This window comes from Notothenia rossii (genome assembly GCF_949606895.1).
Source record: "Notothenia rossii genome assembly, chromosome: 4".
Classification (NCBI taxonomy): Eukaryota; Metazoa; Chordata; class Actinopteri; order Perciformes; family Nototheniidae; genus Notothenia; species Notothenia rossii.
In genome coordinates this window covers 80,942,791-80,962,271 of record NC_136902.1, presented here as the reverse complement: position 1 = coordinate 80,962,271, position 19,481 = coordinate 80,942,791, and the positions used below count along the sequence as shown (strand labels likewise).

The following is a 19,481-nucleotide window of genomic DNA, read 5'->3' as shown; positions in this document are numbered from 1 at the left end:
CAGGTATACAATGCAAGTTCAAATACCCACATGCACAAACAGGACATAATAGACATTAGGCATGAAATACACACATTGATAAACACACACATTGATGGAGAGGTGTCAGAGCGAATTGGATTTCGGTGCCTAGAACCAGTTGAGGGTTCTGTGCCTTTCCTAATTAAACCTTGCCAGTGTCATCTACAGGTCTAGACATAGATATATATATGTTTTGGTCCATGTGAGGACTTGAACCAGTGATCATCTGGTGGTCACAATGCCCGCTACAGCCTGTACCTTGTGGTGTCATGCAATCAAAAGCGTTGGAGGTGACTCATGCAGGAAGAATGCAGAGATGCGTCTTAAACAGAACTCCGAAATGTATGTAACATGCATTTATTAAATGCACCAGAATCATTCAGATGTATTTTTCCATGACACTGAAGTCTCACTAAATACATGGCTGTTGCTAAAAAGGATCAGGTCCACATTCTTTTTTTAAAAGTGTGACTTGTGCAATCAGTCACAAGTCCTTCAAGCTTTCTCTAGCAGTGCTATTGCAGAACAGCTGAAGGGCGGAGGCTTGAAATGACTTGTGTTCGGATCAGAGAGGCTCCTATGATCTTTGACAATCATTACGAAATTTGCTGATTAAGCTTTGAGCAACTTGTTTCCGAAAAATAAATGAACTTCACTTCCCTGTCTGCACATGTCTCTGTTTCAACATGAAGAACACGCTCATTCAGAAGAAAAGTGCTCTGCTGGGTGACTGTTTAGAAATTCAATCATCTAAGTGCTTCAATACATATTCATTTTCTCTGTCGGTGGCAGAAAAAGGAAGCAGATTGATTGATAGATTTGTCCCCCTTCTCATCTTATCCTGGTCTTTCATGCTTTACGTGCTAACATTTAACCTTAAAATAATTCTATATCCATATTTTAATCCTTGACTTTTTCAGTTAAGGGGTCCCTATTAAGGGATTTTGAGAAGCAAACTTCTTTTTCCTTTTTATTTAGCAAAGCAACCATGTTTGGGCTGTTATGTCAGTGTGTGGTCTAGACTCTATGGTAATGGTAGCCAATTTTCTAGCCAAGTGTTTACTCTTTCTGTGATAAACACATAATCAGTCATCTTGTTTTTCTATTTTTACAGCATTGGCTCATTCCAGTGAACACTTACAAAAATTAACTAAAACGTTACTGTTTTGCTCTCACACAAGCACACACTATTAACTGAGTTGGGAAATGTTGGATGCTCTAAGAAAACACTTTATTCAAGACACGTAACACTTTGTTTTTTATACTTATTTCTATAAAGGAAAGTCCACAGTATTAACATACTGTGTTCATGCTCCAATTATCTAGGAGTGGATTTGACAGCTGGAGGAACACAAGTCTGTTCAAATTAATCTTTCACACGCAATAAGTTATAAATGAAATATAAGGGAGTGGCTCGAAAACAATATGAGAAACACAGAGTTCTCCATCTGATCTGACAAATGTGTTGATAAGAAATGATTAAATAATGAAGGGCAGATTCATTGTGAGTGTCAGTCAGGCCAGCACACATTTATTTTTAGAAGGCAAACTGAGCATGAGGTAAAACATGTGTTCATGACATGACTCAACAACCACAACAGTGAAGTCAAAAGCAAACCGTATACAACAATACATATTTTAGTTAAACAACACAGACATGGGTAAACAGTGGTTTCCTTCTGACCTCAGTCACAACATTTCCAGATGTGATTCAAAACACAACCATTACCTCAGAAATAATCTTGTTTGCCCACTGTTCTACCTGTATATTCTGATATTTCCAAATAACTGAACATGCATACTCAAAAGTGAAGTCTCTAGTTATTGAAAACACTCATTAATATTCACACTTTTACACTGTCAACACAGTCTCTTTATGGATGTCACATGGCTTTGTGATGCTGACAAGAGGCTAGCAGGTAGATAAAGTTGTGCTGCTTTCTAAATGTGTGTTGTGGCTATTTTCTTATCATATAATACACATAGACTGCCTATACATTATAAAGATAGTACGCAAATACTCTGATGGAACCCGGATGCTGTGCAGGAAACAGCAGTCAAAAAGTAGTCCAATAAAAGTCTCATAAAATCCTAACAACACACTGTGAGAAGTGAAAACCAGTTCTGTTACTCTCAGTGAAGGTTGCCAATGGTTAATGTGAACGGCAGAAAGCATAAGGGTTCACATGAACACTGTGGCATTTGCAGGCAGAGAGTGACATTTGACTAATGACATCAATAAATACTTACATTCTTACCTCAGCAACATTAAAGTGCCAGACAATTCAGGCTGTCAGTATGCCATCTCTCTGTCTGTTTTGAGTGGCTGTTAGCTGTGACTTAAATTGTTGTCTACAATCCTGATGGTCATTGGTTTGAATCCTTGCCCCTGCAGTCAATATGTCAAAGTGTTCTATTGAACCACACATTGCTGCCGTAGACATGTTCAACAGTGTGGCTGATCTCTATGTGAGTCGCTTTGACTAAAAGTGTACGTTAAAAGAAATGTCTATCATGTTCATTTTTTTTTAAATGATATTCAAAGTTTGACCCAGCTGGCCACTTGTCAAAAGAAAAGAACATTATTTTCATTATATTACATGTATTTATTTAACAAAACCATGCATAACAATACATTCATCTCAAAAAGAGAAGAGATTCTACATGCGAGATTATAGTTGAAAGCTCATTTCCATCTGCAGTCCCAGGGCAAGTGCACACATAACAATCATTAAACAATTTGCTTGTGCCTATCACACTAACAATTAAAACAGAAGAAACTACAGAAAATATAAATACTAGTATATTTATCAATATAAATATAATTTTACAATTCACAATTCATTTCAACTAACATAAACATATTGGCCAGACTGGTTGTCCAAAATCCAGTTCCCACACTTTTTAACAGCATAAACTCCCACACACACTTCCTATCTTTTCCCTTTGCTTGGGCAAGTGGTGCAAGACTCTTTGCGCGTGCGTGGTCATGTTCTAGCGCGCTGTTGTGCGGTGCTGGAGCAGTACAGTGTGTGAAGGAGAGCTGCAACAGAGACATTTCACAACAGGTAGGGCCGGAGACAGAGAAACTGGGTGCTTTAAACACACTTCTACTTTTCTTTTTCTTAAGTTTTCCCTTATCAGCCTCGTGTGTGTTCATAGTGATTTATACACACTTGTTTTTCACAGCGTTTTGTTTTCCCTCCACGCTGAACAGGTCTTTGTTTTTACAGAGGAGAGCAGCAGGACGAGTCTCGTATCATGTCGCCAACTTGTTGATGCTGCCAATTCATTTTTACTGCCGTCATTCAGGGTAAGTTGTATTATTTAATCTTACAGTTAATTGCGTTTTTCCAACTAAAGGAATGGTACATAACTAGCTTGGACATGTGAGTCAAACACATGATAACATTGTATTCTCATTAGGACCGGTGGTGTTAAGTAACTAAGAACTGTACTTAAGAACAATGTTGAGGTAGGCCACTTGTGCTTTACTTTAGCAGAGGTGGGAAGTAACTAAGTACATTTACTCAAGTACTGTACTTAAGTACAATTTTGAGATACTTTTACTTTACTTTGTATGCTACTTTGTACTACTTCTACACCACTACAATTAAGAAGTAAAAACTCCTTTAGTTACTTTGCATGTATAGATGAATGATAAACAATAGGATCAACACTTAAAAAAAAACGTTCGAAACACCTGGATTCAATTCACAATTAGTTGACATTAGTTCCACCTTTACCAGCTTGATGAACACATCCAAACATAAATAATTCTGACAAAAACATATTATTCTGAAATGTAATCTGCATAATGATTGTAAAGGACTGTTACTTGTAGCAGAGTATTCCTACACTTTGGTATTTCTAATTTGACTTAAGTACAATATTTGAGTACTTCTTCAAATCAAATCAAAATCAAATCAAGTTTTATTTATATAGCACATTTATAAACGATTTTTGGTCGAGCCAAAGTGCTGTACATATAATAAAAATAGCCTACAGTAGAGACACTTTACAGCAAATACAACAGCAAAGATTGTTCAGAATATCAGTATGACAATACAACACCCTCTATCCTTAGACCCTCACATCGTACAAGGGAAAAACTTCCAGAGAAAACCCACAGTTTAAAGGGAAAAAATGGGAGAAACCTCAGGGAGAGCAACAGAGGATGGATCCCTCTCCCAGGACGGACAGACGAGATAATACATTTTATAGTTTTGATATTAAATCAAAAATCATTCCTTAGTGTATCAAAGTCGTAGGCCTGCTACATCCACCGGATGTTATTGAAATAGACACTGAAGGACTAAATCAGATTCTGCTTCTAAAATAGCTCTGTATCTGTAATGGTTTTGAGCCTTGATAAGAGTTTGCCTGCAGGTGCTGACTTCAGGGTCGTTGCATCCTTGTGTTTTTCTCCTGTTCTTCAAAATCATAGAAGCAGAACCACAGTGCCTTCAGGCAAGGCACTTACCCAAGGCAAGCTGCGCAGCGGGGAGCCTCAGGGTAGCAAGGTGTTTCCTGCACTCAGACTTGGTGTGAATACTTGTGACAGCATCTATGTGAACTGTGCAGAAGACACAGTGTGCAAAACCATCACAATACAAACTGAGCCCCAAGTCTTAAACCGCAAAAATAAGGCAGTACAAATCCTGGGAAACTTTCACTGTTCCCATGGATTTGGTGTGGAATTTTTCAACTTGAGAAAACACTTTACTTGTGGATATCATATAAAAATATTTAAGTAGTATATTGTTGGCAGAACTTCATATAAACAGTTCTTAACTTTTATATTTGTCAGACTTTTTGTATTACGTTGAATTTGAGTATCATACATGCTTTATATCATATAATTGGTACTAGAAAAACAGACCTCAAGTTTAGCATTTGCCCTTGTTCCTAGTCATGGTCTCTGTGACGGATCTTCCAACCTTCATAAATAGATGTATTTATTGAATACAGCACAACTATGTATGATTGTTATCAGAGCAAGCAGTGTGTCTGCAGAGCGACCTTCCGTCTTGAGATCTGTAGCAACTTTTTGAGACTATCCAGGAAAGTGTTTCACGACAGTTGGCTGACATCAATATATTAATGCAACTGAAGATTACGTTTATACTGAGAACATACAGAGAAAGGACATCCTGTTATGGGAGACTATAAAGCAGGCTGGGGAGGTGACAAATATATAGCTCTCAGCAAAATGCTCCCATTCGCTCTTTCAGATGAGACTTTCTCGATCACTTTAGTAAATTGCGTCGGAAATGGGTGAAAAATAGTCAACACAGTTCCCAAAGGCAAAGGTAAGGTCTCAAATGCTGTGATTGGTTAAACCAGCAATCTAAAAACAAGTAAACATGCAGTTAACTATCACAGCAACACAGGAAATAACTCATAAGTCAAAATTGCTCTATTTTCCCTTTAACGCTTGAAAAGTGATTTGTTTCCTGTCATTTTCTTTCATATGGATATTACATATGAGTATTTGTTTCAGTTCTACAAGCATATATATTTGCTTTCCTTAAATTATAACATACATCATCTTTACTTCTGAAGACACCAGTGGAAAAATAGCGATGTGATATATTTGCAACAAGATCATATGACAAGTTTATGACACAAGCTTCTCTCTATGTTTCTAGCAGGATATATAATTAAACCTAACTGAAGTAAGAACCTGTCACATGTCACAGAAGTAATAACCGGGAATCATTTGGATGGGCTGTCAGACTTGGCCCACTCACAGGAGACTTTGGCATGCTCACTGTGATTTTAGAAAACATTCCTTTCTGCTGGCACACATCTGTGTTTGGTTTGTCCTTTTGGGAACAGAATAATGAAACGCTGGTCAAAGACATCAGGCTGGACAGAGAGGGGATATAGGGGAAGAGGGATCCGAACTTGTTTACAGGACAAAGTTAAGTGCACAGTATTATCTTCCAGAGTAAATAGTCACAAGCTCTCAGCCAGCCATCCAAAGCATGCCAGCCAAATGTCTCCTTAAAATGTGTAATTTAATGAAAATGGACCAACATAAATCTGACTTCTCTGGTCTGAGTGGGATTCAGAGGATTACTCTTATAGTCCGTCTTAATTGTGATCCATAAGGACAAGAGCTACATTTGAAAAGGATACTGTATAATTCCCAGAGATGTAGAGATGCATTAGGAGAATCAGTCAGTGAAGACGTGTCGTTTTTCTTTTTCTCCTGTCTTAATGCTTTAGTGACTGCGCTCTAAGCAGAGCTGCATTCCCATCTGCGCCACAGACCCATGACAACAGGGTACAGGGTAACTACTGTTTGCCACTCTGTTAGGGTTTAGGAAGGGGTAATGCCTGACTGCAGGTGTGTGTCAAGCTGTTAAGGCTACTTGCAGCAGGTTGTATTTGAAACAAACATGTTTTTCTATCACCATTCAAAGGAACCAATAGCAAGTCCCATTCAAGAGCCACGGAATGACTAGAGTAAAGATCAAGCTTTTTTATGCTGACCTTTGAACACTTCTTCATTTGTTCAACAATTCATATACATCTGTTGTTGTGCTCATTGATGGCACACATCATTTCATATTTAGAGATTAGTTTAAGGTATTAATAGTAGGGTCAGTTTCCACAGTGCAGAGTGAGGGGGGAGTGTCAGTGACGGTAGCATTACTTACCCCCTGTGGGTGTGTACCGCTAACTGATATGTGAGTTGAAGTCTGTTTTTAAAGCTTGCTTCACACAGGGGGAATTAGCTCAAATGGTAGAGCGCTCGCTTAGCATGCGAGAAGTAGCGGGATCGATGCCCGCATTCTCCAATGAGATTTTTGACTCTACATGTTTCAAGAGTAAAAGGATTTCTACAGATTATAAAATGCATTGTAGATTCAGAGTGTGTTGACTTTGCCAGGCAGTGTTGGTAAACTTTAATCTGCTCATTGTTTCATTTACACATGAGAGCATTTACAGCTTCTCAGACACGTATACATGCTTAGTAGTAGAGCTCCACTTACAGAACTCCTCATTATTTATATCAATATATATGGAATTGATGTTTAATGATAAGTAGGAGACAAAGTGAAGTGATGCAAATGTAGAGGTTGCTGAAAATCTAGTCTTAGAAGCTCCCTGTGGGTTTAGGATGCTTGGCATGTCCTCCGTTCGAGTTCACTACTTCCTCATTTCTGATCTACTGTTTACGGTCTATTAGAGACATCAAATATAACCCTGATTATCCGGCTAAAATGTTATTTAGTTTTCTTCTTTCATTCATTAATAATGGGCAACAACAAAGGGGCTGTTTTTACGAAGCTTTGGATCCAATTGAGATTTCTGTATTTCTCATGCAGCTGTAGTTATCTATATACAATCTCTATTATGCTGTTATTGCTCTCAACACATGTTTTTAAAGTAGCTGGGATGCTAGCTAGCTATGTAGGTAGATGACACCTTGAATCTTAATCCAACAAACAAATTGTGGATTGCTTCCCTCACCGGGGAAAACAGCTATTTATGGGAACACCCCCAGACCAATATAAACTCCTGAACAAACCTGACCCGTGGGGGCGATCAGAAGTCTGGAACCAGGCTAACCTAATTACCTCTTTGCCGATTGCATATTAATTCAGCAGGGCGGATATTAACAAAACAAAATGACCCCTCATCACCATTACCAGAAACCAGCTAACCTGAACACAGTCAGGCGGAAAGAAGTGACACAAAAGGACCATTTAGTCAGATGATTACGCTATAAGGAAGCTAATGCAGGCTGTAGTGCTCTATGCCCTACCGTCCTGTCTCTGACTTGTTTCAGCAGAGCTGCATTCACTTCCCCTCTGCGTCTCACTAACCAGCCTGAACTGCCGTCTGTCAGTCTTTACACGTCTGATGAAATCATAATTCCAAATTCTTAAAGCGACGAGCATCAACACGTTTGTCTACAAGTCACGACAAATGATTTCCGGCAGAGTGCTCGGAATCATCATCTGAAGCCTTGTGTATGATCCGTGTCGCTATGGAAGGCACTCCTGTCCTTCTGTCCTTCTGTCCTTTTACAATTAACTGTGTTTTGGTTTGGTTCTGCCAGATAGGGATTTACTACTCAATTAATGTGCACAGCCTGCCGTCTAGTCATGTTACAAAGTCCATATTTGTACTTAAAACTTCTGCACTTCTACTGTGGAAATCATACCGTCAGGAGAAACACATCATTTCTCAGGAAAATCCAAATGTTTGTGCTGCTTGGTTTGTTACAGTCAGTCTGTGCTCTCTCTTGTTTATTACCACCCTTGATTTATTTTATTTGGGTCTCACGCAACAACCAGTTGTTTTATAGTACTTGTGTGTGTTTGCGTGTGTGTGTCTGTTGAACACCAGCCTTTCCCATCATCCATGTGTGTATTTCTGGTGCAGTTGAGTGGTCTAAATGTCTCCTGTGCATTGGCCACAGTGCCTGGGGATAGATGTTGTATTAGCCTGCTGCATATTAGTTTAGATAATTAGCCTAGTGTTTTTCCCCCTACAAATTAAGACAAGGGGTTGTGACATCTTCAGCATGCAAATGTGTGTGTTTGTCCATGACAGCTGCATCTATCTCTGAGGAATAAAATGATAATTGTTGTTGTTTATCTTGGTATAGAGGAAGTGTATGTGCTGACGTGTGTGCATGCATATACACCATAGCCCTGGATGTGTGTGTGTGTGTGTGTGTGTGTGTGTGTGTGTGTGTGTGTGTGTGTGTGTGTGTGTGTGTGTGTGTGTGTGTGTGTGTGTGTGTGTGTGTGTGTGTGTGTGTGTGTGTGTGTGTGTGTGTGTGTGTGTGTGTGTGTGTGTGTGTGTGTGTGTGTGTGTGTGTGTGTGTGTGTGTGTGTGTGTGTGTGTGTGTGTGTGTGTGTGTGTGTGTGTGTGTGTGTGTGTGTGTGTGTGTGTGTGTGTGTGTGTGTGTGTGTGTGTAACACATATTTCTTCCGTGTCTTTCTGATCTCAGTTTTTAAATTCATTACACTAACTAAAAGCAAGCATGAATTATAACAAAATAATGTCAAATTGACTTCATATATAATGATTACTTTAAGTTCTCAAATAATAAAATTAATTATTGGTTTTAAATCTCAACTGTGAGCCATAACTGTACACTAGCAGACTTACATATGTCCATTTATTATCTTTAGATTTTGTGCCGTTCACTAGAGCTGCAACTAATGATTATTAGTTATATGTTTTGATTATAATGTTTTATAGTTAAAGTGTTTTCAAAGCTGGTAAAGGTGCACTCGTTTTAATGATTTTGTATGCTGCTGCAGGGTAGCTTGTGAATTTACTCCAGGTGTAACTGAAACCTTATCGAAGTGTTGATTATATTTCACATCATTAATCAGAAACTGTAAAGTAATTAAACATATTCAATACATGTAGTGGAGTAAAAGTACACAATTTACTTCTGAATTGTATTGGAGTAGAAGTACAAAGTAGCATAACATGGAAATACTCAAGTAAAGTACAAGTATCTCAAAATTGTACTTAAGTACAGTACTTGAGTAAATGTACTTACTAAGTTACTTCCCACCTCTGCAAAACATAATCTTGCGACACACAAGTATATCAAAATGTTCTTTGGCCCTACTCTTAGTTCCTAACTGTGTCAGCGTGTTGTTTCCTGCTGGGAATTGAGCTTGGATTAATCAGAGCTTGACACACTTTCAGTTGACTCATGTTAAAAGTCCTGATGATACCAAATCCACATACCAAATAATCATTAAAACGTTATACTTGATGTTCACTACCCTGCTTAGGTTATGTGAGGTTGTGAATCTTCAATTTGTCCTGAGTTGCTGTCACATTCTTGCTATGGTGCTTTAAATATAATCTTACGTCACCTTAAACTTGCCTGAGGGCAGAGAGTTTTCAGCAGTGTGCAGAGTGTGGGGGGGGGGGCGTCAGTGTCAGTGACGGTAACATTACCCCATGGGCGGGCCTGTGGGTGTGTACCGCTAACTGATATGTGATTTGAAGTCTGTTTTTAAAGCCTGCTTCACATGGGGGAATTAGCTCAAATGGTAGAGCGCTCGCTTAGCATGCGAGAAGTAGCGGGATCGATGCCCGCATTCTCCAATGAGATTTTTGACTGTACATGTTTCAAGAGTAAAAGGATATCTACAGATTATAAAATGCATTGTAAATTCAGAGTGTGTTGTCTTTGCCCATGATATAAAATGATAGCTGTTGCCAGGCAGTGTTGGTCAACTTTAATCTGCTCATTGTTTCATTTACACATGAGAGCATTTACAGCTTCTACCTCAGGTGTACACGTATACATGCTTAGTAGTAGAGCTCCACTTACAGAACTCCTCACTATTTATATTGATATATACATCGAATGTATGTTTAATGATAAATACGGTATCATTAAAAGCTCAACATCAGATGGGATTTTCATCTCAAGGTAGTTTAACTGTAGCAGAAAACAGGTATTTTTTCCACATAACAAGTTTAAGGAGAAGAGTTACGGACAAGTTCTCAGGAAAAATACCTGCCAAGAATACTACGACTTTATGGGCAGTGAGTCGTAGAGATAACTCAGATGACTGCGTCACACCCATAATGACAGTCAAATGAATTCCTGCAAAAGAGTGGGTGAGCAATGTCTTAATTACTCTTAGTGTCGTGATGCAGTCGACATGTGGCTCAAAATCACTTCATTACATAACTTTCATTTTTATTTCATGGGAATCTCTAAAAGCAACAACCTGTTCACCAAAAACCTTTGTGTCATTTATTATTGGTCAATCTTTGATTTAATTTTAGAATAGCACATAAAAAACCCCCCACTAAATTAACTTTGTGAAATGAGTGGTTGGGATTTCCAAATGAATCTTTTCCCTGTGGGTTTGTCTGTCCTTTCAATGTGTTTATCTATTATGCCGCTATTAAATTGATGTAAATGCCTATTAGGAAATGGATACGGCCTGGAGGGAAGCTGTAAGCAAACACCACACACACACACACACACACACACACACATACACACACACACACACACACACACACACACACACACACACACACACACACACACACACACACACACACACACACACACACACACACACACAGTGCAGATAACACCTGAGGCACATCTGGGGTTGCTGTTTGCTCTCGAGTGGTTGAAAATTGATTACCTGACCACATCAAACACATACTCAGTCATAAAAGCTGCACACAAACAACACATTGCTGTTATTAAGTGTCAAAGGAGAATTCTGGGGTGTATCTGGTTTGTTTGAGTGAACATTTTTCTTTTAACCCCATAAGGGATCATCTGTTAGGCTTATCAACTGCATCCATTTAAATCATTTTGGCATGGGCAGTATTTTAAGTTAAGTTTTGAAATACATTGCACTGCATTGTGTTGCTTTTATAAAACATATTAAACTGATAAGCACGGTGGACATTTGGGGATTATAAAGTTGACCAACTGTCACTGGAAACGTTGTATTGGATTAATTTAACAATGTTAATGTTAATGTTGGATTTACTGTAAACTACCCAGCTAGCTTAAGTCATTTCAAGTATACTGGCAAAACACTTTCAATTATAAAGCAGATTTACTCTGAGAGTGACAGTTTGCCAACTTTATAATCCCCGAAAGTCAACAAGTGCTCCGCTCCCAGCTGTGTGCGTCCTTTTTTAGCGTCCCTGCTGCCATAGCTTTGAGCTTCGTGCAGCGTTTTGTTTATGCAGCGCTTTTAGTAAACTCCCTGGATTTCTTCTGCAAGTTAGTGAATGTTTTCTTAATGCTGTGCATGTGTTGTCAAGTTGTTGTAGGTGTTTCTCTATTTGCATGTGTTGGTTTTGACACATTTCCGATTTTTTTTATTTGCATCGGTTTTTAAACTGCATCACGTTTCCACTCACGGAAGTGTTTTGGGCCGCTGTAGCACGTTTGCATGGTTTTACATTTCTGCTTACCGCTTCTCCCTAATTAATATCTTCCTTCAGTGATCTACTGTATGATAGATGTCCTGATGATTAGAGTTGTGTTTCATTTGGCAGATCCCAGCAGTTATTCCTTGCTTTGATCTGTTGATCAATCTTCTGCTTGCTAGGGCTTGTTGGATCCACATTGCGTGTTGTCTTTCTTGTATTGTCGGTAACTTTCAGGTATTACTAAGCGGAGCAGACCTGCCAGTGACCTTTTCTTTGGCACAGTAAATAATACTGAGAACCACATAGTGACACAACCTCACTAACAGGAGGAGAAGCTAGAGTGTGGATTGCCGTTTCAATATCAAAGTCAGACAAAGAAGTGTTCACCTCTCCTCATCCCTGGAGGTACAGCTAGGCATAATTACTCAAATTATTATATTTTTGACCGAGTTTGATTGATGGAGTTAATCTAAAGTGCTTTGTTTTCAGAAAGCTTAAAGATTGTATTGACTTTAATGACGTTGCTGGTCTTTAAGATAGCAAGAGAATTTGTCCTCAAGGCCTTTCTTTAGACAGGCTAGCAAACAAATCAAAAACTCTGAATTCAGAAATGAGTCATCAGAAGCGCAGTGCACTTTCCAAACCTTTTGATTCTTCTTTGCCTGCTCGAAGTGTTTAATGTTCTTCTCCTTCAATCACTCTACCTGGGATTATAAAATAATGCGTCACTGACTGTTCATGCGCCCACACAGAGAGTTCACTAAAAACACAGACTTACAGACTGACGTTTTTGGAGAAAAAGACAAAGACATTTACGTCTACTTAGGTTTTGATGTGACGTACTGTGAGTCGCAGTCTAAGAGGTCTATAGAATAGGAAGTGGTTTAAGCCAATCACTGATACGCCCACATGCTGCCAAGAAGTAAACTGATGTGCTTAATGTTGGTTGGGGGCAGTAACTCACACTGTTTATTAATTCGGCAGCGTGTTCAGACAGTGTGTGTTGTGAGTGGGAGAGCAGACAGTCTGCAGTGGTTTTCATTTCAAAACATCTAGCTGTCCAGCTTCCACTTGTTATAAAATGATAGAAGGGTTAGATTACCATAATATAATGAGCTGGCTGGCTGGGACATTTTTCTTTTTTTGGTGTGGTTTTTCTATTGATTTAGCAAGTGGTTCTACTATAGTGACCACCTTGTTACTACTTGACATGGTGGAAAGTAATTGAGTCCTCAGAAACAGTAAGGAGTAGCCTCACATTACATTTTTGTACTTATTTCTGTGCAAATAAATTACAGGATAACTGCTGTATTAGTTTTCAATATTAAGATTTTACTTTGAAAACATAAATGACCTTTTAGACTAATTTAGATTACTTAATGATTTGATTGGTTCTTTATCATTTAAGTACAATAATGATTATAAGACCAGAGTTGATCCAAGAAGATGTTGACATAAATCAAACACATATTGATCTATAGTGCCCCCTGGTGGAGAGTTTCTCTTGTTACTAATGCCAAAATATATATATATATATATATTACTTTTCAATGTAAACACGGCATGTAGAATACGTATATACAGTGTCAACCTAGTTCTATTTAGTTTTTTAACCTTAGTTTAAAGGTTACCTTAAATACCATCTTGCTTCAGATGTGTTCTGATCATTAATTGAAGAGCCATAAATGTTTTGAATGTATAAGAAGAGATTTAAATAAATAAGCCAGAAGAGGTTTATTGTCAGGGTTTCAAAGGAATGAGGATAGATGGGGCGGGGGACAGGTGATGCATTTCCTCGCTCACAGTAACAATGTTTATCTGCATTGTTATTGTAAATAAACAAATATAACTCAAATGTATCCATCAAGGGAAATCAGTCTAAAAAAAACTGGCGTACTATAGTGAGTGCTCTAACTAATTTAGAAAATATGCTACGACTAACTAAAACAACTAACCCACTCCTCATGTCTCTCCTGCAGGATGTGAAGATGCCACATCCTGTCTACTCCTTCCCGACAGAAGCTCTGATCTCCCAAACCTTCCCTACGGATGGGTTCTCCTCCAGCGAATGGCCGACAGAGCCGTATGCAGCGGGCGACTTCCTCCCCAGCCTGAGCAACGTCAGCAGAGCCAGCATCCTCCGCTGCACCTACAAGGAGGACTTCAAACGCATCTTACTCCCCGCCGTGTACTCTTTAGTCTTTGTGCTGGGACTTCCTCTCAATGCTGCTGTCATACTGAAGATATGGAGGACGCGTCCCAATCTGTCCAAAAACAACATCTACATGGTCAACTTGGCCATAGCCGACTTCCTGTATGTGATGTCACTTCCCTTGCTGATCTACAACTACGCCAGTCATGACTACTGGCCATTTGGGGAGTTTGCGTGTAAAATGGTCAGGTTTCAGTTCTACAGGTGAGATACCTTACTTATTAAAGAGTGGCTATCTTTGTATGCAGTTTTGTGTTCATATTTGCTTTCAATTGAAATTAGAAAACTTAAAAATAAGAATGAAGCTTTAAAAGTCCTCTATTATACTGTTTTTCATCAATATATTATAGTTCTCAGATATACACAAAACATGTCTCTGAAGTGTTTGGCTCCATACCAAACAGTATACCACCAAACAGATAATTGCAGCATCCCATAATCCCCTCTGTTTCAGCCCTGTTTCAGAAGAGCTGATTCTCTGTCTGTTGCTTTAGATCAGGGGTCACCAACCTTTTTTAGGGTGAGGGCTACTTTAAAAGAATAAAACAAGTCGGGGGCTACTTTTACTCCTCTTTTTTTGTTTTTTGCAGTGTATATATTTAGCACATTTTAACGTTAATATGCTTACCTTTAACCTTTGTGTGCTGTTTGGGTCTGTGGGACCCGTTTTCAGTGTTTACTAACAGAACATGTTTGCAATCTAATTTTTTTAACCTGCTTTATTTGGGGGTGGACAGGCCTCAGCTCCTCTAGGGGGGTCCGGGGGCGTGCTCCTCCGGGAAGATGTTTTTTTAAATGTTGAAGTGAAATGCTGGTGCACTCTGGTGTATCCATAAATTCTGGTGAATTTGTGGATAAAGCTTTCAACACTCATATGAAAGGGAGCTGTATACTTTTCAATAATCCAATCATCTTTAGAATATGATCACAACCAATAACAAATCATTTAAACTGGTTTATTCTTATCTTATGTTACCTAGTTAGCATTCTTTCTTTCTATTTATGCATATTTTACTAATCATTCCCTTTTTAAACTGTTTTTTTTACTGTCCTATAGTACACATTGGAATGATTTCTTAATTTATCTATATTAAATAGATAAAGGTGTGCTCTCCCAGCTCTCTCACTCGCTCACTCTCCCTCCCTCCCTAGCTCGCTTTCTTTCTCTGTCTCGCTCGCTCACAGAGGCTGTGTGCTCCTCCGTGGCGATGATGGCTTGCGTTAAAAAATAATAATACACATATTTGTAAAGTGGGGGGACACAAACGGGATTTTTAAAAGAGCGGGGGACATGTCCCCCCTGTCCCCAGTGGAGATTACGCCATGCGTGTGTGTGCGTCAAGTGCAATAAATATATATGCAAGTTGCAACACACAGAGTAAATCTCTGCCCCTCACGTGCTGTGTAGGCTGGCACGACTAGGCTGTTCAATGGGGCTGATGTGTTAAGTAGATTCTGCCAGAAGGAAAATCAGCAGGGAGGTGCCACATTGCTTTTCTTCCCGACTGCAACTCTGGATCCGCAAATCAAGCAAGAACGTGATTGGTCGATATTCATTTTTTGTTTTGTGTATTTTATACATGGACTTGCTTGGCGAGCTATTTTTAGAACATGCCCCGCGGGCGACTCACGTTGCCCCTGCGGGCGACTAAGTGCCCGCGGGCACCGTGTTGGCTACCCCTGCTTTAGATGAAAATAAGGAGCCACTCCCCACGCCCCTCTGAGAGATATTTGGTTAAAAAGAACACAATGTTGCTCTAGGAGGAGGGGGGTACCTTGGTTGCTGATTGGCTAATGGTTACACAAGCCAAAAAATCGTAATGACATCATAAAGTGGCCAAAATCTGATCATCTCCTTCTCAGAGAGGTTTTTATATAAATGGATCAGGACAAAAAGTGAGCCAATCTTTTTTCCTGAAACTTTCAGAATGTCTGAGGGGACACATGTTTATGTATAAAATACATGAAAAAGTGGATTTTGTATAATAGGTGACTTTTAAAAAGATTTAACCTAACTGTTTTTCCCCTTTATACCTTTTCTAGTAATTTGCATGGCAGCATCCTCTTCCTCACCTGCATCAGTGTGCAGCGCTATGTGGGCATCTGCCATCCAATGGCGATGTGGCAAAAGCAGGGCGGTCGCAGGCTGGCGTGGTGTATCTGTGGAGGAGTCTGGCTGGTGGTTGCCGTCCTGTGCGCTCCGACGTTTCACTTCGCCGCCACGGGGATCCAGAGGAACCGCACGGTGTGTTATGATCTGAGCACGCCAAAGAACTCGCTGGCCTACTATCCGTACGGCATGGCTCTGACCTGCCTCGGCTTCATGTTGCCCTTCATGGGTGTGATGGTGTGCTACTTTCGCATGGCCCAGGTCCTCTGCCGCCCGGTGTCCTACCAAGGGGTTTCCAGGGCGACCGGGGAGAAGAGGGACAAGGCGGTGAAGCTGATCATCATGGTGGCGACAGTGTTCTGCATCAGCTTCCTGCCGTTTCACCTCACAAAGACCATGTACCTGGTGGTGCGTACCCTGCCCGCGGCGCCCTGCAACACTAGAAACTTGTTCTCCATCATCTATAAAAGCACCCGGCCGTTTGCCAGCATAAACAGCTTTCTGGACCCTATTCTGTTTTACTTCACTCAGCCACGCTATCGCCAGAGCACCAGAAGGTTTATGCGCAAAGTCACCACCCTCAGAGACAGGGGCACCAGCGTGTGAGAGTGCGATAAAGCCTTCCTGCTATTCACCTGTGGTGGATCCTGTGAGGACTTAAAGTGGTAAATGTATTGGTTGCTGGGTTTCCTTGTGCATGTTCTGAAGCAAGACCTTATGTGATTTTAACAACAACTCACTGCAACAAAGAATCATACCATCCTCAGAGGGTCGAAAATATTAAAATGCACTGGTATTTCGATAAGACTTTTGAAATGAAGGTTGAAATCTTGTTGTATGAGAAAGAAACAAACTGAGAAAAGAGAAATTACCAGACCTGAAATTAAAAATCAATTTTCTCTTCATACCTATAAAACCTTGAATTTGCATTGACAGTGTATTTCAATGAGGAATTTTGGCATTTGGGGCACAACTAAGTTAATGAATATTGTAGCAGAGAAGTGCTGTCAGCAGAACACGCAGTCACAGTCTGCATTTTCATTATCTGTGAAATGTTTACTCTCTTTCTTTATTGTGTTTTGTTAGTACTATTTTGTTACAAACTGTGAGCTGCAGTATAAAATATATAGATATAATAATATTGCTCTTACGTGAAAAGATGTGGGGTGTCGTCCACTTGAGCAGGCCCGAAAAGATGATTTTGAAAAATGACACAAAGCCATGTAAAATGCTCAAAGCATATGTTTATATATGACTGCATGGTAGAATTGCATGAAGCACTTGTGTGAGGAAATGTTCCTTTTAATATAGCGAATTAGACTTTCTAATGAAGGCTTCTCCTGTGCTTTCCCTAAAGGACTTGTTTTTTCCTCTTTTCACCACTGGATGTTGTTTGAACCACAGTGCTGTAATCACACTGCAGTTAAATGCTCTGTTCTTTCTATAAATAGTCATTAACATGTTTTCCAGTAAGGATACATTCTTAGTCACTACATCCAGAGATAAACTGATGCCAACAACACTTTATTATCCAGCTCATACCACAGTACAACAGGACATCAGTCTACAGTGTTCTCCATGTGTGTTTCAAATGATCCAGTGAGTTGTGCTAATGTTAAAACATGTAGGAGTTGTTATCAGATGCATTAGATGCTACTTTAAGGGCAGGGTCTAAATGTGGGCTCAACCCTGCAGATTTCAACTTCCTGTTAGTGTGTGAAACCTTCCCATGACATTTGTATTTATTTTCCAAGAAATTGCCTCTGCAGTTAAACGTTTGGTGGTATAAAAGGAAAAGAGACATTTAACAAAAGGAACTTTGCTCTTAAAGAGGTTCTCTACAGTGCATGTAAATAGTTTGTACAGATTTGACAGTTGGAGTTATACCAAGTTAATGAGATGTGAGCGTTCATGAAATGAACATAAATGCAGATTGTGTCTTTGGTTGTAACTGCATTTTGCTGTAGCTTAATGTTGATTTAATTTAATTCCAAGTTTCTTGTTTTATCTTGCACTTGTTTTTCTGATTACTTTTGCAGGAGTATTTGTAACCCAAATCTTGCATCAAACTCTCTCAGACCTGAGATGAGAAGCTCATCTCACTCTCTCTGATTTGAAATTCTGATTTTGAAGTTGAATGAAATTACTAAAGAAATCCTAAAAGTGCCAACAACTTATGAACTGTAAAATATATAATTTTGGCAGCTTTACTTCTTAAACACTGCAGCAACTGTTTAAGTTTTGCACCCATGGGGGGAAGAAATGTTGTGTATATTGTTTAATGTGAACATGTTATTTCCATGACCTAAAATATGAGATCATCTACCTAAATAAGAGCTTGATAATGATGTGCATGTGTGCAGTATGCATATTGAGTAATATAGTATACTGTATGTTACGCTCATGGCTACAGCATTAAGTGAATGCACAGGTCTTGTTGTTTGTGTGTCTGTTTGGATGAATATTTTCGAAGTCTAATGTTTTTTCTGCATCAGTCTGAAATATGTGTGTGTATTTGTCTTTTTTGACGTCTTTGCACTGTGCCAAAATATTTGTGTCAGACAGTATTATTTAGAATAGTTATTTTTGTGTTCGTAATACCGTACCACAGTATCAGGAATAGATTTTATTTTTGTTAAATAGATATAATTATGTTGAAGAACAAGTAGAAATTTTGTTTTTATGTCTATTAGTTTTCTTAATACCATGCATCACATTGAGTTGCTTGTGTAAATGGATGTTATCAAAATGGAATTAAAAAAAGTCACACAGCATAACACAAATGCCTTGTACTACTTCCTCCAGATAAAAGTGTTTTTTTATATTGTCCTTTTCACACTCAACATGAACTGTGACACTCCTCTGTAAAGCTCTATTGCACCAGAAAGTACAATCATTAACTTTGTACATAATACATCTAATAGGTTGATATTAAAAGATAATTGTTTTGGTTGCTCTTCTTACTTCTCACTTCTTCCTGGACTGAAACCTTAAGCTTTCCTGACACAAGTCAAATTTCAAATTTTACAGTTTAACACAATTTCACCTTGCAACATGACAGTTACAGATTTCCTTAGAAAATATTAAGAAAAAAAGCATATCCCAAAACCGGAATGAGAGCTGAAAAAATAAAAAATCAATTGGTGAATATGCAGTGGAAAGTAATATAATGCATGCAGTTTAACACGATTAATTGGTTAAAGTGTTTAGAGATGATCTACC

At 39.0% G+C, this 19,481-nt stretch overlaps 1 protein-coding gene across 1 annotated transcript; it reads left to right on the top strand.

Moving 5' to 3' along the window:
* Positions 1 to 3,034: 3,034 nt before the first annotated feature.
* Positions 3,035 to 19,212, top strand: p2ry6 (pyrimidinergic receptor P2Y6). The gene is given in 5 exon segments (XM_079679524.1): positions 3,035 to 3,089; positions 3,239 to 3,334; positions 13,917 to 14,353; positions 16,193 to 16,850; positions 16,852 to 19,212. Coding segments are annotated over 3 exon segments (1,155 nt in total). The 5' UTR covers positions 3,035 to 3,089; positions 3,239 to 3,334; positions 13,917 to 13,925; the 3' UTR covers positions 16,921 to 19,212.
* Positions 19,213 to 19,481: the final 269 nt, after the last annotated feature.